The sequence below is a fragment of the Gossypium hirsutum genome, chromosome A02, assembly GCF_007990345.1.
Source record: "Gossypium hirsutum isolate 1008001.06 chromosome A02, Gossypium_hirsutum_v2.1, whole genome shotgun sequence".
NCBI classification, from domain to species: Eukaryota; Viridiplantae; Streptophyta; class Magnoliopsida; order Malvales; family Malvaceae; genus Gossypium; species Gossypium hirsutum.
In genome coordinates this window covers 27,019,152-27,042,774 of record NC_053425.1, presented here as the reverse complement: position 1 = coordinate 27,042,774, position 23,623 = coordinate 27,019,152, and the positions used below count along the sequence as shown (strand labels likewise).

At 32.4% G+C, this 23,623-nt stretch overlaps 1 protein-coding gene across 3 annotated transcripts; it reads right to left on the bottom strand.

The window, feature by feature from the left end:
- Positions 1-5,291: 5,291 nt before the first annotated feature.
- On the bottom strand, positions 5,292-8,256 carry LOC107951354 (peptidyl-prolyl cis-trans isomerase FKBP16-3, chloroplastic). 3 transcript variants are annotated; one of them, XM_016886369.2, is made up of 7 exons: positions 8,061-8,256; positions 7,411-7,673; positions 6,702-6,785; positions 6,389-6,438; positions 6,243-6,291; positions 6,051-6,125; positions 5,292-5,508 (listed from the first exon to the last, which is right to left on the bottom strand). In XM_016886369.2, exons 1-7 carry the CDS (start codon positions 8,107-8,109, stop codon positions 5,389-5,391), a joined length of 690 nt encoding a protein of 229 aa, XP_016741858.1. In that variant the 5' UTR covers positions 8,110-8,256; the 3' UTR covers positions 5,292-5,388. The 3 variants fall into 3 exon arrangements, with proteins under 3 accessions (XP_016741858.1, XP_016741860.1, XP_016741859.1); XM_016886371.2 differs by having other exon boundaries at positions 5,292-5,551; positions 8,061-8,249; XM_016886370.2 differs by having other exon boundaries at positions 7,411-7,708; positions 8,061-8,202.
- Positions 8,257-23,623: the final 15,367 nt, after the last annotated feature.

Genomic DNA, 23,623 nt, shown 5'->3' with positions numbered 1-23,623 from the left:
ACTACCATCCAGGAAAAGCCAATATGGTTGCAGATCCTCTGAGCAGAAAATCTCTGTTTGCTTTACGAGCAGTGAAAACCCGATTATCGTTATCTGATGATGGTTCTATCATAGCTGAGTTAAAAGCTAGATCGACATTTTTGCAATAGATTTTCGAAGCTCAGAAAAATGATGATGAACTACGAACTAAACGGGTACAGTGTGAATTGAATTCTGATTCAGAATTTCAGATTGGTTCTGATGGTTGTTTGTTATTTAGAGGCAGAATATGTATACCAAAGAACTCGAAATTGGTACAGAAAATTTTACATGAAGCTCATAATGGTAATATGTTTATTCATCCTAGTGGTAATAAAATGTATAATGATCTAAAAAAAATGTACTAGTGGTCGGGAATGAAACGAGATATTTCTAAATTTGTATTTAAATGTTTGATATGTCAGCAAGTAAAAGTTGAACATTAGGATCCTTCGGGATTATTATAGCCAGTTACAATACCAAAATGGAAATGGGAAAGAATCACCATGGACTTTGTATCAGGGTTACCCTTATCTCCGAAGAAGAAAGATGTCATTTGGATAATCGTCAACTGGCTAACAAATTCTGCACACTTTATTCCTATACGTATGGCTTTTTCCTTGGATAGGTTGGCTAAATTATATGTTTCTGAGATTGTTAGATTGCATGGAGTACCTGTTTCGATTATATCTGATAGAGATCCTCAGTTTACATCGCGATTTTAGAATAAACTGCAAAAAGCCTTGGGTACACAATTACATTTTAGTACTGCATTCCATCCTCAAACTGGTGGAAAATCGAAACATGTTATACAAATTTTGGAAAATATGCTTCGGTGTTGTGTGCTTGAATTTAAAGGTAATTGGGAAAAGTATCTGCCTTTAGTTAAATTTGCCTATAATAACAACTATCAGTCCAGCATTAAAATGGCACCGTATGAAGCTTTGTATGGATGAAAATGTAGAATCCATTGTATTGGATAGAGCTTAGTGAGAAAAAGTTATACAGAGTTGATTTAGCCCGTAAAACTGAGGAAAAGGTGAAAGTGATTCAGGACAGTTTGAAAATAGCTTCTGATCGTCAAAAGTCTTATATTGATCTTCAAAGAAAAGAGATAGAATTTCAGGTTGGTGACAAGGTATTCTTAAAAGTATCACCTTGGAAAAAAGTTCTCCGGTTTGGCCGTAAAGGAAAACTGAGTCCACGGTTCATTGGGCCATATGAAATCTTTGAAAGAATCGAACCTGTTGCGCATCAGTTAGCATTACCACCAGAAATTGATCGGATCCATAATATTTTTCATGTGTCTATGTTACGACGATATCGGTTAGATCTTTCACATATTATTTCTCCAACAGAAGTTGAGATTCAACCTGATATGACTTACAGTAAAGAACCGATCAAAATCTTGATGCGTAAAACAAAAGAGTTGAGAAACAAAAAGGTGGCTTTAGTGAAAGTTCTTTGGCAACGACATGAGATTGAAGAAGCTACTTAGGAACCGGAGGATACCATGAGAAAGCAATACCTGAATCTTTTTACTAGTAAGATTTTCGAGGACAAAAATTCTTAAGGGGGAGAGTTGTAAGAGCCCATTTTCAGTGAAATTAGAACAGTGGTTTCGGGACCAAAAATCTGAGCTAGAAAGAAAATTTTATTTTAATATTATTGCATGATTTACATTGTGATAAGAACGTCAAATGAAAATTCTGATAAGAAAATTTTATCGATTATGTGCTTAATTGTGGAAAGGACCAAATTGCATAGAATGCAGAAGTTGAATTCTAATAGCTAGAAGGATTAAATAGCTATGGAATTCAAAATTTGAGGTTCTTATATGGTAATTAGAGAAAAGTTAGTATATACTTTTGGTGATTCATCCATAGAAAATTTTGAAAACGCTAAGGACTAAATTGGAAATGTGAAAAATTAAAAAATGATAACTAATTAAAAAAAAATATCATCTTATTTTCATCATCTTCATCCCCAAATTCTATGAAAACCCTAGGAGAGAGAAAGGAAACTTATCAAGCTTAATTAGATCCAGACAACACAAATTCGAAGCTAGATCGAGGAAAAGAAAAAGTTTCGAATTAGTAGATTTTTATACAAACAAGTGTCGAGGTAAGTTCGTGTAATTTATTTATGTATGCTAAAATGTTTGAATTCAATGTGGTATGTGATTGTATGAAATATATAAATGTTATAAATAAATACAATAATCACATATTCAATCAAGTCCAAAAAATGTTAAGTTCCGTTAATAATAAAATTTGATGGATATATGTGATTACCCATATTGAATGTAATCCTGCATTTGTTGCGGACAGAATATAGCTCAGACGAGCATCCCTGTATAGCCCTCTCGAACATCCTTTTATATAGTTCCTGGGAGCATCCTGATAGGTAGTGATTTTGCAAGTGTTGCACATTATCGCAGCTCTGTGTGAGCGTCCTGTTACATGATTTGGTCTGTTGTGATCCAGCATATAATGCGGACACAAATGCAGCTTTACGTGAACATTCTAATATAGGCTCTTATGGGCTTCTTGATATGGCTCGCTTGAACTCCCTGTTACCTTTTCCGGTGCTCCCTGACATTAACTCTTCGGAGTTATCTGTTAAGCTCTATGAGCTCCCTGATTAAAACTCTTATGATTTTTCCTGTTTAACCTGGATAAATGTCCTATTACATGGCTCAATTGAGCATCCTGATATGTGGCTCGAGAGTGTGCTCCCTGATTAAGTGCCCTAATGGGCACTCCTAATTATGAGTTGACGGTTTACAATTGTGTGCACCTTGTGTGTACTACATAAGTATCCATCGATATTTCAATAATTCAATGGACAACACTTCTAACATGAGAAATTATAAGATTAAAAAATTTATGTCCCGAATACTTCTGAATATCTGAAAGAGTGTAACTTGATGAGCTCATCCATATTTATTTGATGTACAAGTGAATTATGTGACTAACTTGCTTATTTAAGCATATGTGATTAGGAAAATTGCAAATTTGTTGGGAATCATGTTATTGTATGCTTATTTGAATGAATATAATTGGCAAGTTTAATTCTTATTATACGAACTTACTAAGCATTAATTGCTTACTAGGTTTTATTTTCTCTGTTTTATAGTGCTCGAGAGCTTGCAAAGGTTGGAGACCGATCGGAGCATTATCACACTATCCACTAGCATCGTTTTGGTATAAATAGTAAACTTATTTTGGTATAATGGCATGTATAGGTTAACTTGACCAAATGATGGTTTGTAAATGGATACTTGTAATCTAGCCATTGGTATGGCTAGTGATGTTTGATTTGGTATATTCCTACAAAGTTATATCATGTTAGTATATATATATGTGTATGGTATGGTTAGATTAAATTAAGGTAAACTATATGTCTTAACAAAAAGTTAAGTTGGCTATATAAATATAGTTGATGTTATGTCATACATATTAGTGTTGTTTGCTTGATTTAATGACTTGAATTGGTTGGCAAATGTATGCAAATGTTATTGTAGATTGAAGGTTAAATTTGGGTGAGAAATAAGGCTAAGAAATGGTCTTATTTTGTCCACACGGGTAGAAACACGGGCATGTGTCTTGACCGTGTGTGGCACACGGTCTTGCATATGGGCATGTGGTTTGGTCGTGTATCCCCTACATCTTAAAATTTAGAAACAGAATGCTCAGAATTGAGATACAGGTAAAGATATAGGCGTATGTCTCAGCCGTATGTGATACATGACCTAGAACACGAGCGTGTGCCTTGGCCATGTGAACCTTGGACTTAATTTTTGAAAAATTAAATTAACCACACGGCCTAGCACACGGACGTGTGGCTGGCCCTGTGGCACAAGTCAGAGAGTTACACGAGGTCAGACACGGCTTGCAGCATGGGCATGTCCTATGGTCACACGAGCATGTCCCTTGAACACACGGGCGTGTGTGCCCTGCATCTAGGAAAAATTTTAAAATTTTGCAAAAAATTTTCTGAGTACTCTGTTTAGTCCCGACTCGACCTAAATGTTTAAATTGGGCCCTGAGGGTCTATTCAAGGGACAACATGATAAATTTCAGATATGAACAGTAAATTATATGGATTACATGAAATTATTCTGTAAACTCTGGTAATGCTCTGTAACTCTATTCCAGTGATAGATACGGGTTTGGGGTGTTACAGATTTGGTATGCATATTGAATTGGAAGAATGTTTTGATTAGGTATCAAATTGGACCTCTTGGAAATAGGCTGTCATGTCACGATGTCAGCCCCTTAATATTGTGTTAACGTTGCGATAAGACCAAGAAGTGAGTTGTGTCGCAATGAGGAATTCTCGATGTTGCGACGTCAACTCGATAATTTATAAGCTTTACAATTGGTTCTAATTCGATATCGGGTTAACAAAAGAGCTTTCATAAGCTTGTATAAGACCCAGAAATGATGAAAAATCATATTGAAATTGAATAATATTGTTAATAGCATATAAAAAAGTATATTGAATTGAAATTTCATTGACAACGAATGTGGCATTTCGTAACTCATATCCAATAATCAAGTCGACTATGGGGTATTACACTTTTACCATATTTATTACATATTTTTAATTAATTCTCCAATTGAATTGATGTTATGGGACTAAACTTCTTCAAGCCGGAATGACAATCAAGTAAAACCCTCAATAATAATGACTAATATTTAAATTCGGAAAAAAATCACTTTTGTTTAACCATTTGTTGGTTATAATGAACGCTCAATCGTTTTTTTTTTGGTAAAAATAACTCAAAAAGCAAATAAAAACCTCTTAAAAAATCTTAAAAGTTTGGTCTTGCTCAATAGCCGAAACCATCAAATCAAGTGGAGCTTCACGAAGCTAAATCATTTTTTTTAAATAACTTTTTTATATAATATTTTAAAATTATTTTAACTAATTTAAATATAATTTATTTTAAATTTAAATTTCAATTAAATTCATTCAATTGTAATTTTTAAGTTATTAATTACATTTAAATAAGAATTAAATTAGCACCAATCTTTTCTTATACAATATTTTTTTTTAGCCGAATTTTCTTCTACAATATTAAAAATAAAGAATAACATCACACGATTTGAACCATATCAAATGGGTATATGACAAAAGCACCAATCTTAATTTAATAAAAACAAGCCTTTTTCTTTTTTTTTCTCCTCCTTAAGGAACAGTCGCCTTTAAACTCTATGTTTAAATAAAATTGCTGAAATTGCAGAAAGTAAAAGAAGAATGCTTCGTCTAAAAGAGTGGTAATTTTTTTTAAAGAAACGAAGGAATAATTAGAATAAAATACAGAAAAAAAAATAATAATAAATAAAAAGAGAGGAAATAGAGTTATAGTTCTTCATCTTCAAGTCCAGGTATGTATTCCAAACTCACATCAAAAACGACTGGGCTACTTGGAGCCACCCTTGGTCTTCCTGGTGCAGAAGTTAAACCCTTCGGGAATGCCAGCTATATCACATGTTCATCAATGGTAAAAGTCTCATAAAGGTCCCTACATTAGGAGTCGAATTGCATTTTATCCCATTTACTCAAAAAAGGAATAAACCAATCTCTATACGCTAGATCAAAGAGCAAACTAGTCACTTTTATTAAAATTTTATCCATTTATATTGTTAAAACACGCGATATGCCGCCATATAAGGATCAGTTTTCAATAGTAGAAATGAATGTAATTTTTAGCAGATAGACCGTTTTTCTCTTTTATCTATTGTACATGGACTAATTTATATATTTTTTAAGTAAAGGGATAAAATACAATCCGACTCTTAGTGTAAGGACCTCTATGGTACTTTCTCCATTCATCAATGCAGGAAATGTTAGATAAGCTACAAATTAACTTTACTCCAAATTTTCAATAATATAAAGCTACGTTACCCTGACTCTCTCTGTAAAAGTGCGAGATACAAGTATGTACATGATACATGTAAGGACTAGATATACGAATCTACCTACTCAACGCAAAAGAAAAAGAGTTAGTGCAAGGAGCTTACTGGTCCCGGAATATAAAGTCTGCGCTTCCCTCCTATTTTCATGCTCAAAATCCCCTCATCAAGCCCCTTTATCACCTGTTCTACTCATTACTTCAACATTGAGTACTAGAATTCATTCTACTTTGCCTTTTTTTTTTTTTCCAAACCAAAAAAGATTGTGTAATAGAAGAATCCAATCGTACTAGAACATACCTGTCCGGATCCAACTCGAAATATGTAGGGCTGACCTTTCTCCAGCGAACTACAGAATCATCGGGGAATATCAGACTTCTGTGTCTACTTCAAAGATGGTATCAAGTCTTATAAAGTTGGATATTTCCTATGAAACTAATTATTACCTATCGAATATTTGTCCGGAAGGAACCATTGCGACGTAATTAGCAGCAACCTGAGATAAAATCAACACCAATATCACTAGAGACAGCTCAGGGTTCATGTGGAACTAAATACCAGAATGTTAGTGAATTGATAAGATCAGGGCACAACTTAGACATGGATTGCTGAATTCGACAAAGAAGTCCGATTTTAGAATTTGAGTAACAATACTTAGAAACCTTCAAAGCCGGTACGTACAAGAGACAAATCATATTCCAGGTAGTTCAGATAGCAGGAAAATATGGCAAACTTGCAGGAGAAGAACATTTGACACACCTGAAAACCAACTGGAGGACTGGGACCTTCACCAACTTTAATATCCTTGTACTGCAAACCGGATTCCGTAGTTACCATAGGTACCTTCATCAAACACAAAGTATAAAATCATTAGCTACCAATCATCAGCTACGGAAATTAATCCTTTGTTCACTGGTTAAATTACCCGCTTATCATCATCACCGGTTTTTGTTCACTGTGTATTGATCACTTTGTTACTAGGACTCTTTTATTTTCCCTAAATTACCATTTCCGACACTTGTCTAACACATTCAAACATAAGGCAAAACTTAAGAACTAAGTATATATACATGCTGAACACATACTGGTACTCAAAACTCACATCAAATCAGGGTAACATAGTGTTATACTTTAATGTATAAGCTGATCAAGCATGCCAACAACAAGTTTCAAAGCATCAACTGCAATGCCTAGATAAGGTAAACTTCATTGGATATTTAGCAAGGTTAGGTTTCCTGATTAGTACATTACTAATGTCTTACAGATGCAATGCCTACTTGGTAGATTACACGACACGAATACATGAATGTCTCAAATTTTATATAAAATAGCTTGAACATGATATGATATGGTAAAGAACCCAAACACGATAGGTTACACGAAATGCTGTTAAATAAGTAAACTAGCACTAGCAGCCTATGGATGGAGGAAAAATCAAAGATAAGGGAGCTATGCAATCTCACCATACATTTTCAAGCTCCTTCTCGCAGGCATCATCGCATAGTTTCGGCTTTTCTTCAGGTGGCAAGCCGGCACCATCGGCATCTGGCGAGTTCAACGAGATGATCGGAACTACGAAAAGCAACCCCATCACATCCCTTCGTGTAACTAAATCCGGTCCATTGCTGTATTTCCTTGTCTTACAACTTGAAGACCTAACAATTATAGCTTGAGCCCTGATATTTGAGAAGGCCATATGATTGGCATACAGTTTCTTCTCAGATGCAGAACCTAACGCAGTTGCATCAAGTTCAAAATTCAAACAGCTGAACCACCCAAAAAATCTTTAAAAATTTATGTACGTATTCCAGCATATATTATATATACACACCGACACACATGCGCACGATATACAACCCTCCAAAAATATATGAGAGAAAAATCCTTTTAAAAAAACAAATGAGTATATTGTATCAAACATAGACTCCTATCCGACTGGAAGACATGTAAAGTTAGCAATTTGGGTTTTATATAATGAAATGATGTTAGAGTGAAATATATTTTGAAAGAAGGATAAAATGAGAAGGGAGAAAAAGGGGATAAATAAACAGAAAAATGAAATCGCCTCCATAATTCTAAATCATAGTAGTGAGATAGGTTGCGTGGGGTGATACTTACCAAGGGGAAGCAACAAAGAGGAAGGAGAAGAAGACATGCTTGATGCCATGGTGTTTGAGAAAAGAGAGAGAGACGTGAAGCGGAAATCGAGGATTTTTGTTTATCAATGGATAAGGAAATCTTTGGCGATCATTGTCTTCTCCAATCCTTCATTTTCTCTCTCTTTTAATTTATTTTTAAGAAACTTAAATAAAATAGATAGCGACACATCCGATTCACAATATACTTTGCCGATGCGTCCTTTGCCTCAAATTTTTTAATTAAAAAATTATTTAAAATAGTATTAAATATATATAAATCTAATCATATTATTTATTCTAAATAATAATTTAATATATTTTAATTAATATATACCATCATCTCCTACACAAATTTTATATTAAATGTATAATAAATTATTTTAATATATTTTAATTATTACACAATTTTGACTAAAAATGGATATAACACTTATGTGTATATATATATATTTGATTTGGCATTAAATTATCTAACATTTGCTACATAAATTCTTTACGTATTAATAGTTCCACAATTTAATTCCTCTTCCAAATTTATTGAAATTTATTTATTTAATAACTTTTCTAAAATTATAATATTAATCCTTATTAATTTTTAATTTTCATATTTATTTCCAAAACAATTTTTTATTAGTGATTATGAATTTAAATAAAAAATTTATTAAATTGAATACTGCTCAAATATTTATTTTTAATCGATTAATTTGTCAGGTTTTAAAATTAATAAAATTTAATAGATATAAAATCGGCAGGATAAGAAATTAATTTTGTAATTAAGTTGGAACATGGACAATCTTTTTAATTAATAAGATATTAAGAAATAACTATTATTGGATAGAAAATTTAAAAAAAAAAAGGAAATTATGAGCAGAGATACATTGTGCGGTTAAGATATCTTAATAATAAATAAACAAAACACATGTTAAATCTGCGGAATTTTTTTCCCGTTGTGTTGTTAATAATATTGTAGTAATGGAATATGGTATTTCAAATGAGTTTTTTATGTTGTTTCTAGAATACTCCAAAAATCTCGAAATTAATTCAAATAAAATTGGAACATTCTAACACATATAGAGAATTGTTAGATAAAGAAAATGGAAGAAGCTAAAACTTATCCTAAAATCCATCTTTTTGTATCTTCACTTTTACAATGGCTACTTTCTATTTTCTCGGTTTCAATGTAGATTTTTTTTTATTTTTGGTGAAAAAAGATACAAGAAAACTAAGTTAAACTAGCTCTTTCAAGGGAGAGTCTTCAAATAATCTTAACTTAGATTCTTCTGTCAGTAACTACATTCTCTTACTTAAGAATATGTTGAATCTTCCAATGTTTAAAATTTCTCAAGAGTTGATGAATTATTCTAACTAAAGTAGATTTGGAATCTCTGATAGAACCCTCCTAAATGGCATTAACAGCTTCAAGGCAATCTATTTGAATTAAGACTCCTTCCAAACAACGATTAGAAATAAGCTTCAGACCATCCAATACACCCCATAGCTCACACTCTGAAACTATGCAATTTCCTAAGTATCTGCCAAAACCGAACATCCATCATTCATTATGATCCCTCACTAAACCACCAGCTATAGCGAAACCCTCCTCAACTCGAACCAAACCGTCCATGTTCAAGCGTACCCAGTTACAAGAAAGCTAAGAAATACCACCAAAGTTGAACTTTTTGTGAGCAGGAAGCTTCAAAATTGAGGCATACTGTCTAGCCCAGCTAAGGGAAACTTTAAAATTTTCATCAATGCTCCAAGAAATGCCTTGAAACATAAACATGTTACGATTTTTCTAAATGCGCCAAGAAATAATTCTAAACAGACACGGCCAAAAAACCCCACCCAAAATGGGATACTGATTGTTTTGAAAATTATCTGACATCCTTTTGAATAATGTTTCGAAGTCGAAGCTAGATAATCATTCTCTTAGAATGAATTTATTCCAAATTTCTTTAGCCATGGGATAGTCTCTCAGGACGTGTAAAACCTCTTCGGAATCCTGGCCATAAAGAACACATGTACTATCATCACCAACTCCTCTCCTTACCCTTTTCGCATTCGTAACCAATCGTTGTTTAAAGGTGAGCTAGATAAAGAATCTAACGTGTTGAGGTCCTTGAAATTTCCATGGAAGCTGCCAAATCGAATTTTTTAAGTTCAAGACACATTCTCGTAACTTACCATAAGCACTTTTGAGAGAAAAAGGAACCATTCGTAGTGCCTTGCTAGATAATTTTATCAGGTCCAGAAGATGGATGTGGCGATGGGACACCTACGATCCTACTAATGACCTCTTCAGAAACCCAACGATGAAACAGCTCCAAATTCCATGAACCATCTTCTGGTCCGTAATTCGAGATCCAAGGATCTCGCCAGCGGTTAATACAACTCTCATCTCCAACAGACCATATTAAATTTTTGCGTAAAAGAGGTCAAACCATAGAAAGAGATCTCCATAAAAAAATAACAATTTTCTCTTGATAAAGTCTTAGGCAAACATTTTTAAACCCCATACTTCGACCGTAGAACCTCAACCCAAAGAGCTTAGAGTTAAAAGACACTATTTTAATCACCATTCATTTCCTATTCTTTTGATTACTCCTCATAAAGTGAATAACCTCTTGGGCAATAATGATATTGTCAGTGATGTTCCTGCCTGCTACAAACCCAGTCTGTTTAGAAGCAATGATTCTTGGAAATACCATTTTGAACCAATTTACAATAATCTTCATAACTAATTTGTAGAGAACAGAGCATAGGCTGATTGGCTGAAAGTTGGAGAAAGTTTTTAGGTTTTGAACCTTAGGGATGAGCATTATAAGTGAGTTATTCAAACCCGAATCAATACTCCCCCAAAGAAAACCCCTTTAATCCAGCTACAAATAGAGGCACCTACATGATCCCATTGACTTTGATAGAATAGGGCATGATAACTGTCACTCCCTAGGGAATTCAACAAGGCCATATCAAAAAGAGTAGATTTAATTTCCTCATCTGGTATTGTTTTGTTAACAACATTCAAATATCTATCACTAAGGTGCAAGAATGCATTTGGAGGCAAACCAATTATTAGACCTGTTTGTTTCCCACACAGCCTCACATAAAAATTAACTGCCTCAATTCTTAATTATTTTCATCCAAAATCCACTCTTCCGACTAATTTTTCAGTGCAGAAATTTTGGTTTTTTTCCCCTTCTCAAAGTACATCTGTGATAAAATTTAGTAGTGCAATCACCAAGTAACAACCAGTCACACCTAGCCTTTTAGCACCAAAAGATTTCTTCATAGTGTAAAACACTTCCAAGTTCCTCTTTAACTTCAATTTCGACATGGCTAAGGCAGGCCGATTCTTTTTTATCCAGTGCATATTGAATATTATTAAGTTTCCTACTCAAATGCCTCTTACGAGAAATTATGTGCCCATACACCTCCTTGTTCCATTTCTTAACATGCTCTGTAAATTCTAAGTGCGCCAATGCCATGTTCTCTAAGTCCTCCCATTTTTCTTTAACAAAATTTGAGAAAATTGGGTGTTCAATCCAACTTACTAAAAACCTAAAAGAACCTCCCCTCGAAATGTGGCATTCAAGCTTCAAAGATAAACACAATGGCCTATGATCAGACTTAAGCTGAGGTAAGTGCCCCACAATTGAGTTCAAAAAAGCAGAAATCCAATCATCATTACAAATAGCCCTATCCAATCTCTCATCAACCGCTCATTTCTACCAAGTAAATTGTGGCCCTTTGTCACTCAAATCATGCAATTTAGACAAATCCATAAAATCCCCAAAAAGTAGACACATTTTTCTCATGCTTCACCTCTTATTTTTTCAAAAGGAGACAAAATGGCATTAAAATCCCTAATCGCCAACCACGGAGACCCATCAAATGGAACAAGTCCTTGCAAAGCTCCCCAAAGAAATCTCTATTTTTTACTATTAAGACTATCATAAATGAAGGTGACATAAAACAACATTCTGAACATGTTGTCAACAATTTTAATTAGAACGAGCTGAGGATAACTTTTAAGGACCTCAACAGACACTGAGTCCCTCCACTCTATCCAAATACCACCTAAAAAATCGATAGCCTCTACCCAATGCGAATACTAGAACCTAAGTTTTGCAATGATCAAGTCAGTTTTGCTACCATTGACCCTTGTTTCTAAAAGGCCAATCAAATATGGTCTGTGTTCCTTATTATATTCATGGAAAACATGAAGAAAATTTGAGCTCGCACAACCCTAACAATTCCAACAAAAAATTAAAAATTTCATAAAAAATATTAAAAGGGTAGAAGGGAACCAACCACTAAAAGGCATCCGGGGAATCAACACCGACATCTAATACATCCATCTTTTCTTTTACCAACTTTGTATAAGTGTTGAGAATTTTTGCCATGGAATTCATAGCTTCAGGGAATGGAACATGAGAATTACCAGCAATTTTAAAGTGTCCCCCACGGCCCTTAATCTATTAATGATTTTGCCAAAACAGGCTTTCACTCATTTACCACCAGAAACAACCTTCTTAGAAATAGCAATGGGATTTTCACAAGATAATGCCCCATCTTGACCTTATTCGTTAAGGAATTTGGGTCAAATTTTTCTTTAAATATAACTTCCAAATGTCTATTAGGGTTTAGGAATTCTATATTCAAGTCTACCATGGTCTCTATAGGGCTTTAAAAGTAGGATTAATGTACATAAAGGAATTATCGAATGAAATAGTAGGAGAAACATTTTTAAGAATATTAATACCTATTGGTTCCTCTTGGTCGAATAACTCCAAGCCTGCTCGGCACGCTTTTGAGAAGGGGTGTCCAAACTATTTTGAATCTCCAGCTACACTAGCCCACTCACAGCCCCTACATGCCCAATCGATTTATCTAAGCCCTCACTAACATTTCCAATCTCAAGCCCCACATTTTTAGATGGCGAATTTCCCCTCAACCCGTTGGTCCTCATCATAGGTGACTGGCCCATATCTTTATTGTCTTTCATTTCTCCATTTGATGACCCAATTCTTGACCCTTTTCCTTTACCCTTTAAATTTTTAAGCAAATCTCCTTGCTAAAACCTAGCCCCCAAAGTAGTAGATTCGTCTTCCCCTTTTTTAATAGAAATTACCTTCAATGAATTCAAAGCTTCAAATCTAGACCCTTCTAATCTCGTAGCCGTGATTTTTACTTTCTGAGATCGAGTGTCAACCTGATTCCATTTGGATTTATGTTCAACTATCATCCATGGCCCGAATTATTCCCCCGTCACTGTCGAATTAGATTCATTGGCCAACGAATTAGAGACCCTTCCTTTATCAGCGTCTATATTTTGATCTATTAATGTAAAGGGACAAAGACCTTTTAAATGACCATAACAGCCACATGTGAAGCAAACTGCTGGTAAAGCTTCAAACTTAACTTTTTGAACTTTCTCATTAACCAAAATTTGAGAGGTGAGCGGCTTCTCTAAATCCATAAAAACTATCATTCTATCGAATTTACCCCTCATTCCACTTTCGGTTTTGATGTCAAGTTTAGCTACGTTTCCAACCAAATTTCTATTTTTTTCTAAAACCCGTCATTTGTAGAGGGACCCTGGCAACCTAGGAAAGTAGATCCAGGCCAAAAATGTGCTTGGGAAGGGTTTCAGAGGATTAAAATCCATCGACCATGGTTGAACGGTAAGGTAATGACCGAACACAAGCCATAGACCTTACATCAAAACCATTTCGTAATTTGTTTTGTTTTGAAATCTTACCAGATAGTGTCCATTCTCTACATCCATGAGGTGGAACGGTGGGAAAGGTTTTCAAAGACTGAAATTTTGGTTCAAAAAGACTCCATACCCTATGTTGCACCCCAGCAATTTAACCACAAGAGTCGAGTCCATGTCTTTTACTACTAGCTTCTGAATTTGTTCAAAAAAGTCAATAGTCAGAGGATTCTGTAACGCCCCCGTACCTGAGACCGTCGCTGGATTCGAGCACGAGGTGTTAACGGACTTAATTCATTAATTAAACAGCTCAAACAATTTATTATAGAATTTCCAGACAAGCTGGCTAACTGCGTCACAGTCGCTAAAAAATCCATATCTCGAGTTACGAAACTCGAAATCTAATTCTGTAAATTTTTTCTGAAACTAGACTCATATATCTACTTACTAATTTTTTCTAGAATTTTTGGTCAGGTCAATTAGTACAGTTTATTAGTTAAAATTTCCCCTATTTTAGGGTTCGGCTACTCTGACCCCTGTGTATTACGAATCAAATATCTCCCTGTATAGAGTTTCAATGACTATGCCGTTTGTTTCTCATAAAACTAGACTCAATAAGGATTTCATAAATATAAGGTAAAACTCCTAATTGTTTTTTTACAATTTATGGTGAATTTTTAAAGTTAGAACAGGGGATTTAGACATCGCTCTGACCCTATTTCACCAAAACTTAAATATCTCATAAAATATAACTCATTTACCTGTTTCATTTCTTCCATATGAAAATAGACTCATCAAGATTCGATTCCATAACTTATTAATCATTTAATTCCATTTCTACTATTTTTAGTGATTTTTCAAATTCAAGTTATTGCTACTATCTGATTCTGTTTTGTGGCCAATTTTACCTTTCTAAGGATTTTCATGGTTTAGTTAAGACATAAAGCATACATGTTATCATATATAAACTTGATTAGCCATTCCAATATCTAATCATTTTCAAACATTTCCATTCCATCCATGGGCCATATCGTAAGATTATACACACAAAATGATTGGAATGCTATACATGCCATATTTCTAAAAATTACAAGTCATTATACCGCGATTGTCCAGTGATAGTGTGAGCGTGCCTCCGACCGTCCCGATCTCTAAATTGACTTGTCAAAACTACAAAGAATGAAAAGAAGGGAGTAAGCATAGATGCTTAGTAAGTCCACATGCAAATAACAAATAGCTTAACAAAGCAATTATACCAACCAACATTAGCATAATATCACCAAAACATGTATCACATTTCTATTCATCATTCATCATCTTACCATATTATTGTTGTCGTATCAAGACTCAACCCGAGGGTTAAATACATACCTGTCCAAAGTGCCCATTCCACAACACTTACCAATGCGTTCACTTGCATCTTGAGTATTCTTCCATTTCACTAGAATTTTACCCGTTGAACACATCGGAATATAACTCGAATACTTGGAAAGTTTGCACATAAGTGCCACATATGTAGCCAAGCTACCATGTAACCCGCCCATAAGCAAACTCAGACTCAACTCAACGAGCTCGGGCATTCGCATCCATAAGTGAACTCGGACTCAACTCAACGAGCTCGGACATTTGCATCCATAAATGAACTCGGACTCAACTCAACGAGCTCGGATGCCCAAATATCCTAATCTGTTCCTAAGGTTCAACGGGACTTTCCTCGTTCATACTCTTTTACCATTCTCCTTGGAATACCAATGACGATACTTCAGTAGTCTTTCACATTTTTCACATAATTCATAAAATTTTTACTTGTTGTCCAACAATGACCACAAAGCATAGAATTGCATGATAAAAATCATAATATCGTATAAATAGCATTAAATGATTTAAAATAACGGTTATATTACAATATTTACATATGAACTTACCTCGATACAAAATGAGAATAGTCGAGCCTATTCCTCGTAAACTTTATTTTTCCCCCGATCTCGACTCGAATCTATTTTCTCTTGATCTATAATACCAAATTAATTTATTTAATACACACATTCATCAAAACAGCCCCTAGTACGACCTTTGGTAAAATTACCATTTTGCCCCTAAACTTTCACATATTTACACTTTTACCCCAAGGCTCGTAAATTAAACCTCATCATATTTTCTTATGTTTTATGACATTCTGATCATTTTTCCCTTCTATAGCAACATCATATTCACACTCTAACATGTACTTATGAATATTAGGTATTTTTACCGATTATGTCATTTTACTCGTTTTTACAAAAAATCACTCAGCAAAAGTTGTTTAACACAATCTAAAACTTCATATTCTACCATAAAACATCAAAATTCATACATATCATCCATGGGTAAAATTTTAAATATAAACCCTAACTCAAAATATTGATAGAAATAGGTAAACTGAGCTACGAGGATTTCAAAAATGTAAAGAACCTTAAAAACGGGCATAGAAATCACTTACATTCAAGGCTTAAAAGTGTTGAAACCCTAGCTATGGTGGAGATCAAAATTCAGCAGCAACTTATGGAGAAGATGATCATTTTTTTGTTATTTTTCCCATTTTATTTCATTTAATATCCAAATGACCAAAATGCCCTTCCTTACTAAACTTTCAAAAATTCCATCCATATCCAATTTTTGTCCATAAACTTAGAAATTGGTCAATTTGCTATTTAAGACTTCCTAATTAATATTTCAAAGCAATTTCATACTAGAAACTTCTAGAATGCAAGTTTTGCAACTTATTCAATTTAGTCCCTAACTTCAAATTAAGCACTTTATGCATAAAATTTATTCACGAAATTTTTACACAATCATGCAATCATATCATAGACCTCAAAATAATCATAAAATAATTATTTCTATCTCGGATTTTGTGATCCTGAAACCACTATTCCGATTAGGCCCCAATTCGGGTTATCACAGATCCTATTGACAGTAAATCTTAAGATATCACCATCTTCATAATCAAATTCCTCATTAGTACAACCTTCCAGAGTCATAGGAAAATAAAAAGAACCAACGACTTTCCCTTCCAACAACTTGTCCTTCCAAGAGGTTCTGAGCATCGGGACAAAATCAACCGCCATATTTTCCCAAGGTTATCACCTATTTCTTTGAATATGACCTTATTTATGTTGCAATCCTCATTGATTCCATCTCCATCTCCTTCACGATCATCGATTGAGATTACATAATCCAGAAAGCAAGAGAACTTTAAGATATAATATTATTATTCTTCGTATTGAAAGCATGAGGTATCACTTGTTTCAATTTAGATTTTGAAAATAAGTGTAATATGTATTCTCATACTTTAAATTTAGTTTGATTTTATGTTATTAATTATGAGTTTGTGTTGGCAAGTGTAATTATAGTTGGTGTAAGTTTTACTTTCCAATTACAACAGTAGCTATATTTGTCTTATTTGTTGGCATGTTTGATTAAAATATTTCAGTCATTTACTTATATTTTTTGAAGATTTTGTACAAACAATTTCAATATTATAATTGGAATAAATCAAATCAAATAAGGTTATATTTTTAAGGATTCTAATGTGATTTACTTACCTTATATATTGAGATATTTAATCAAGAAGATATGCGCTGACTTTATGAAAATTTATCTCAATCATTTGTATTCTTCCATTAAGGGTAATTTATTTATTAAGATATGGGAAGAATGAGTTGAAGTTTATTGGAATCTAACTCTTTATATGAAAGCCTTATTTAACATTTCAAGGTTTTATTTGGATTTGTTATAAAAACTATTACAACTGTCCCCATGACTGCTCAGGATTCATAACTTAATCTCATGAATGTATGTTGGTCCCGTTTATAAAGATCAGTCTAATGGAGAGAAAAATAATTAAAGACTAGATTGATCTAAATCATGTAATTGGATCCCCTATTCAGTGGAGATTAGGTTGACTTTCTTAAAAGAACATAATGAAGATCTTTAATTTATCCTAGACTTTATTAGGATATTCTTATTCTTGTTTTATAGGCTATTTTGGTGGAAATTATTATAATTGATATACATAACAACAAGTCCAAAAATGCTTAGATGTCTTACACTTGTCTAGACAAACTAAGTTTTTAGGTGAAAACTTAATGGAAAGAGATCTAGATCATAGGTACAAAAGTGAGGTTTAAGCCTTAAATAATTCTTTGTACAAGGTTGCAGACAAAAGGGATTAAAGTGTAATTTTACGACGTAAAAGGCATTTTAGTCTTTTCTCAATGAGTTATGTTTATAAATTTTATATTGGAGATATTAGATGTTGAGATTTATTTTGAGCAATTAGATCGGAATTTAGTGGAGAGTTCAATATGGGCTACACATTTAAAAAGACTTTGACCTTTGACTTTTGAATAGTGTCCAAAGAAAACAATAAAAATTGGAAAAGATGAGATTTTCTCATCTTTCTCCTTCTTTTCTAGTAGCAGCAAACCGATCATCCTTAAACGTGCAAATGTCTGGAATGGAAATACTGCAACAAAAAAATATCAAATAAAGCAGTTGTGTCCACAAGTATACGGGTCAAATTGTATTATAGTAACATGTTACAACAAAACACTCCAGGAAGTATTTCAAGGATCATACCCAAAGGAGGTTGAATTAAACTAAAAATTATTTCCTACGCTAACAGGGCTAAACAGTAACAATCTAAAATTATAGTACAAAAAAACCAAATTAAAATCGAATAACAAAAGTATCCTAAATTAAATAAAACTATGGAAGATAAATTAATAATCAAAATTAACGTAGAAAAACAATCAAAAGATTAGCTCACGTCAGTGTTCATAATTAACTTCAAATTTTGGATTTTATGAATTAGCTAATAACTAACCAATTATTACTTTTTAGCCTCTAACTAATTAATTAATCAACAAAAACAACTTATCTCTCGACCTCGCCATTTAAATTAGGATAAATTATGAGGTACTCGGTAAACTATTCTCTCAACCTCGTTTACCTAGATTACTTTTTAGGGTTGTCAATCCTAGGGTTTAAGCACACCTAATTTAATCCAACTAATTTTAAAACAAATCTTAATTTTTCTATTAATTATTCCCACATCTGATTGTTAATCTCTTTAAGGAATTTAGCGACTCATGGATCTAGATGTAATTTTCTTACTTAGTATGAAAATGACCTAAGAATTAATTTAAGTTTTGTAACACCCCTTACCTAGCCTGGTTGCCGAAGAGTTACGAAATGCTACAACAAACACTAGAATATTCACACACAAATTATAACATTGAATTTGGTTAAAATCATCAAATTAATCTGAATTCATGCATAATAGAAGTTATTAGTAAAGTACGGACAAAATCGAGAATACAAACAGAGTTTACTATATTCGAGCATGATTAAGGACTAATCTGAAAATTTTTTAAACTTTGGAACTAAGTATCAATACCAAAGTAACAAATACCAATATTTTTATGATACTTATCGATATTATTATTGATATCGATATGATTTTGGCATTCTATCATTTTCAAAACATTATTCATTTGGTCAAATATCGATACATTGGTCCCTAGTATCGATACTTTTACCTAGATGGCTAAAATAATAAGTTTTATGTATCGATCATGCTCAAAACTATAACCCAAATTCAAGGATGCTTATAAACATATCATAAGACCTATAAATAACCAATTTCAACATGCTAAATACCACATTCAGTCTTTTTCAACTATAATTCCACCACTTCAAAGTTAGAATTCAACTTAACACCTAATCATGTACATTCAAAACATGACACTATGCTACGTGCATTTCATATCAAACTTTATATGCACCTAAAGTACCCTTCATCTCTCAATCAACTTAACCATTATGCATTATTATTCACTATGTTAAACTTATCAAACAATGATTATTCACCATGATAATCTCATCACAATAGCTCAATCATTCACATTCAAACATAGTCATTCAAATCAAAACTAAATAAGTATCATATGCACATTTCAAAATCAAAAAATTCATTTATATAACCATCTAAACATACAACCAATATGCCCTTATTGGCACCAACAAAGTATTAACTCAAGTTATATACAAATCATGCCTTAACAATTGCATACCACAAACTAGATCATATGAATAATATCATTCAAACATGTCACTATCATTAACCTTCTAAATACCAAACTTGGCATAAACCATACCACACATCGAGCTACCAAATGAACTTTTATACAAACATAACCATTCAAAACTCAAACTACAATCAAGAACCAAAGTACCAACATTCAAGATTAACTAAAAAATGAATCGCCTATATACATGCCACAAAACTAAGTTTTAAACGATAAAAAGACTACAAAACCAATACCAGGATAGTGTGAGCTTCTTGATGATCCATTTGACACGTTTCGAAAGTTGTCACTATAGGGAAAAAGGAAACAAGAGAGTAAGCACTACAAATGCTTAGTAAGTTCACAGGTATTAAAACCCAATAACTTACCTCAGGTTATAATTATACACTGCATATTACTTAGCTTGATAAAGTTTTCCTATCATGGCGAATCACATATAAAAAATGTGAGTTCAACATTTATAATGCCATATATTAACTCAATCATATAACATTTCAATTCACTTAATTCAACATTTCATTATCATTCATAAAAAAAAACAATCATTTAATCAATTCACTATCTTAATCATATCGTACAATCTATTTACCCAAAATACATCTCATTTCAAATTAATGCCAAACATGATTTTTCATTTCATAGCTTGAATTCTTAATTAAATTCATAGTAAATCATATAAACTGCATTCCCATTTCATATCAATTTATCTTTATACCAAATATATATATAAATATACATATATCAATTGCTAGTTTAATTGCCAAAATTTTGAGGCCCTCTTCGAACCAATCATAGACTTTACTGAGATAGGTAAACTAAGAAGACCCTCCCCCCGAGAACCATATATGAGAATTTCATCTCGTACAGCCCAAACAAAAACACCCAAGTAATAGCTAAAACGGATATGGAATAGATAGTTTGAAACTTCTTAATCTTTTCATTCAATTTTATCTGAAGACACAAAAGAGTGAAAATCCGAAAGCTCTTTTATGTAGTTGTAATTATAATGCCAAAAAATCAAGTCGACGCAGTCATCTTTATGTTGATCGTTATAGGCCTCTTGAATATTCTATTTACCTACTTATTTCTTTTTCTTTGCTTTGATTTGTTCTTTGTATGAAATACGGCTTTATTCTTGTTTTCTTTCTTTTTGATAGGAGTTCTCTTGTTAAGACCCTATGAAACAATTGAAACTTCAAATTCATACCAGAACCGCGATGATTCAATAAAACCTTCAAACTAAGTCCAAAGGTTCTTTGAGTAAGAACCATTGGATCATTGGCTTTTGAGTTCGGGTTTGAGGTCTTGGTTTGTTGTTGTTGGGAGAAGGTGGAGATGGTGATTTGAGAGGGTGAGCGAGACCAGAGCTAAGTGAAGAATCAAGAGAGCACTATTTTTTTTTAAAATATCAAATTAAGATAATCTATAATATTGAGGGTTAAATTTTAAAAATATGACTAAATTAACACAATATGTAAAAGTTAATGGCTGAATTTGTTGTTATACTAATTTTAAAAATGTCACTTCACTCTTTTGTCAAGCATATTGAATGACAGTTAACAAAAATAGACAAAAAGAAAAACAAACCCAATTAATTGGGTGATCATTTTGAAAATTTTAAAAATTAGATGACAAAATAAATTAAGCATAATCAAGTGAAACGCAATGTAGTTTACTCAAAAATAAAACACATATTTTTTAAATACTGAAAATCGTTGCAAAGGTCAAACTAAATTGAGTTTTGAGCAAACTAAAATACAACTCAAAGCTTAGCTTGGTTCAACCATAAATAACTTAGTATGAATATATTAAATTTGTAGACAATATATAAATTTTCTTTTAGCCAAATACAATATCAATTTTAAAATATTAACATATATATATATATATATATGTAAAATTTTAATATAAATGAATCTTTTAATGTTAAAAAATATTTAATTGAAATATAGAATTATTTCTTTTTTTGGCATAACTCACACAACTTGACATGAGCAAATTATTGTCATGCACATACCACAGGTAGATAATTCTTGCAACTCAAATTAATATGTGGGCATTAAGACCAACATCCATGGTCAATAGCTCAAACGTTGAGAAGCCATGTAGAATTATTTCATATTGAAAAAGAAAAACATAATATATATTAGAAAAATAAATTACAAGGTTTATTAATTAAAATTTTAAAAATTTAAAGGATTTAAATAGAAAATTTTTCATTTTAAGGGATAAATTTTGCTAACCCCTAACTACGGCACTAGATTAAAAGCATTAATACAATAATTAATACAAAGGTAAAAAAGATAATTAAGCTAATGATTAAATTAAGCTTATAGGTCTAAAAAGCCCTTAAACCCTACAACTTAAAATTGTGCTATTGCCATTAATGGTTAATGTTTTGGACCACGATGACTATTAAAATCAACTAATCTTAAAATCATTAATGGAGAGACTTAATAACAGTAGGAGTTCAATTGGAAGTGAATTTTTTGTTAAAGGCTTTTTAAACTTATAAACCTTTAAATTAAAATGGTTACTAGATTTAGTATGTCACATTACAAATTTAGAAAACAAATAAAAGTATAACATTTATCATTGTTGAGAAATATAATCACAAATTCCAAATATGGACAATAAGGTACCAAATAAAATAAAAATTGACCCTCAACCAACCTTATCTTCACTAGCGATGTATTTTAGTATAAAGGTGTGTTTGGATACTAAAAAATAATTTTAAGACATTGCATTATAATTAAAAAAAATTTAATTCCATAAATATATTTTATCTCGAAAAGTTTTTTTAAATAATTTATTCGAAAATTTAATTAAATGAAATTCTGTAATTAAAATAATTACCCACACATTATAGCAGCTTAAATGACCATATACGGCAAGCTAAGTATGTAGAGGAAAAAGAAGACACAATGGGTGAGAGCTAAGAAAATTCATTTAGACGACTTTGAATGGGTTTAGGTAATTCCAATGAGAAACGTGTATTTGTGTGGCCAAATTGCAAATTCAAAGAAACTAAAATTGAAAAAAGAGGAGGATCTTAGGAAGGCGAATTCAGACCATGACCGTGTCCGTGAAGTCAAATCACAGCCCACCACTCCCCACGCCACAAGGTCAAAAGTTTCCACCCAATAACCCACGACACCGCTCCTTGAATTTAATATACAAATATTCAAAGGGTAAACTATCTAGTTGGAAACTTTCTATTACTCATCATCCAAGCATTAAATTTTTAGTAGTAGTTAATTATACAGGCCACGTTTTCATTTAGATCACTTTTATTTTGATTATTTAAAAATTTTTTAAATATTAATGTTTAAAATTATAGTCTTATTAATGGATAAAAAAATTTTCAACAATTTATTCAATTTATTTTGATGTTTTGAAATTTAAAAAAATAGAACTTTGAATTTTAATAATAGGATAAATAATTACAATTTAATAATTTTGTGTATTATTTTAGTTTTTAGCGCTTTCTTACTCTAATCCTTATTTTTTTATCTCAATCAATAATAAAAAAAGATATTTTTTGCTTGACTAAAATGAAAGTAACCTAAAAGTTGAGTGACCAAAATGAAAGTGTAAACATGATATGTCGTGTATAGTTAACTGTCATTAGAGATTTAACGCTTGAGTGATTAAAATGAAAGCGCCCTAAAAGTTAAGTTACCAAATTGCAAGAAT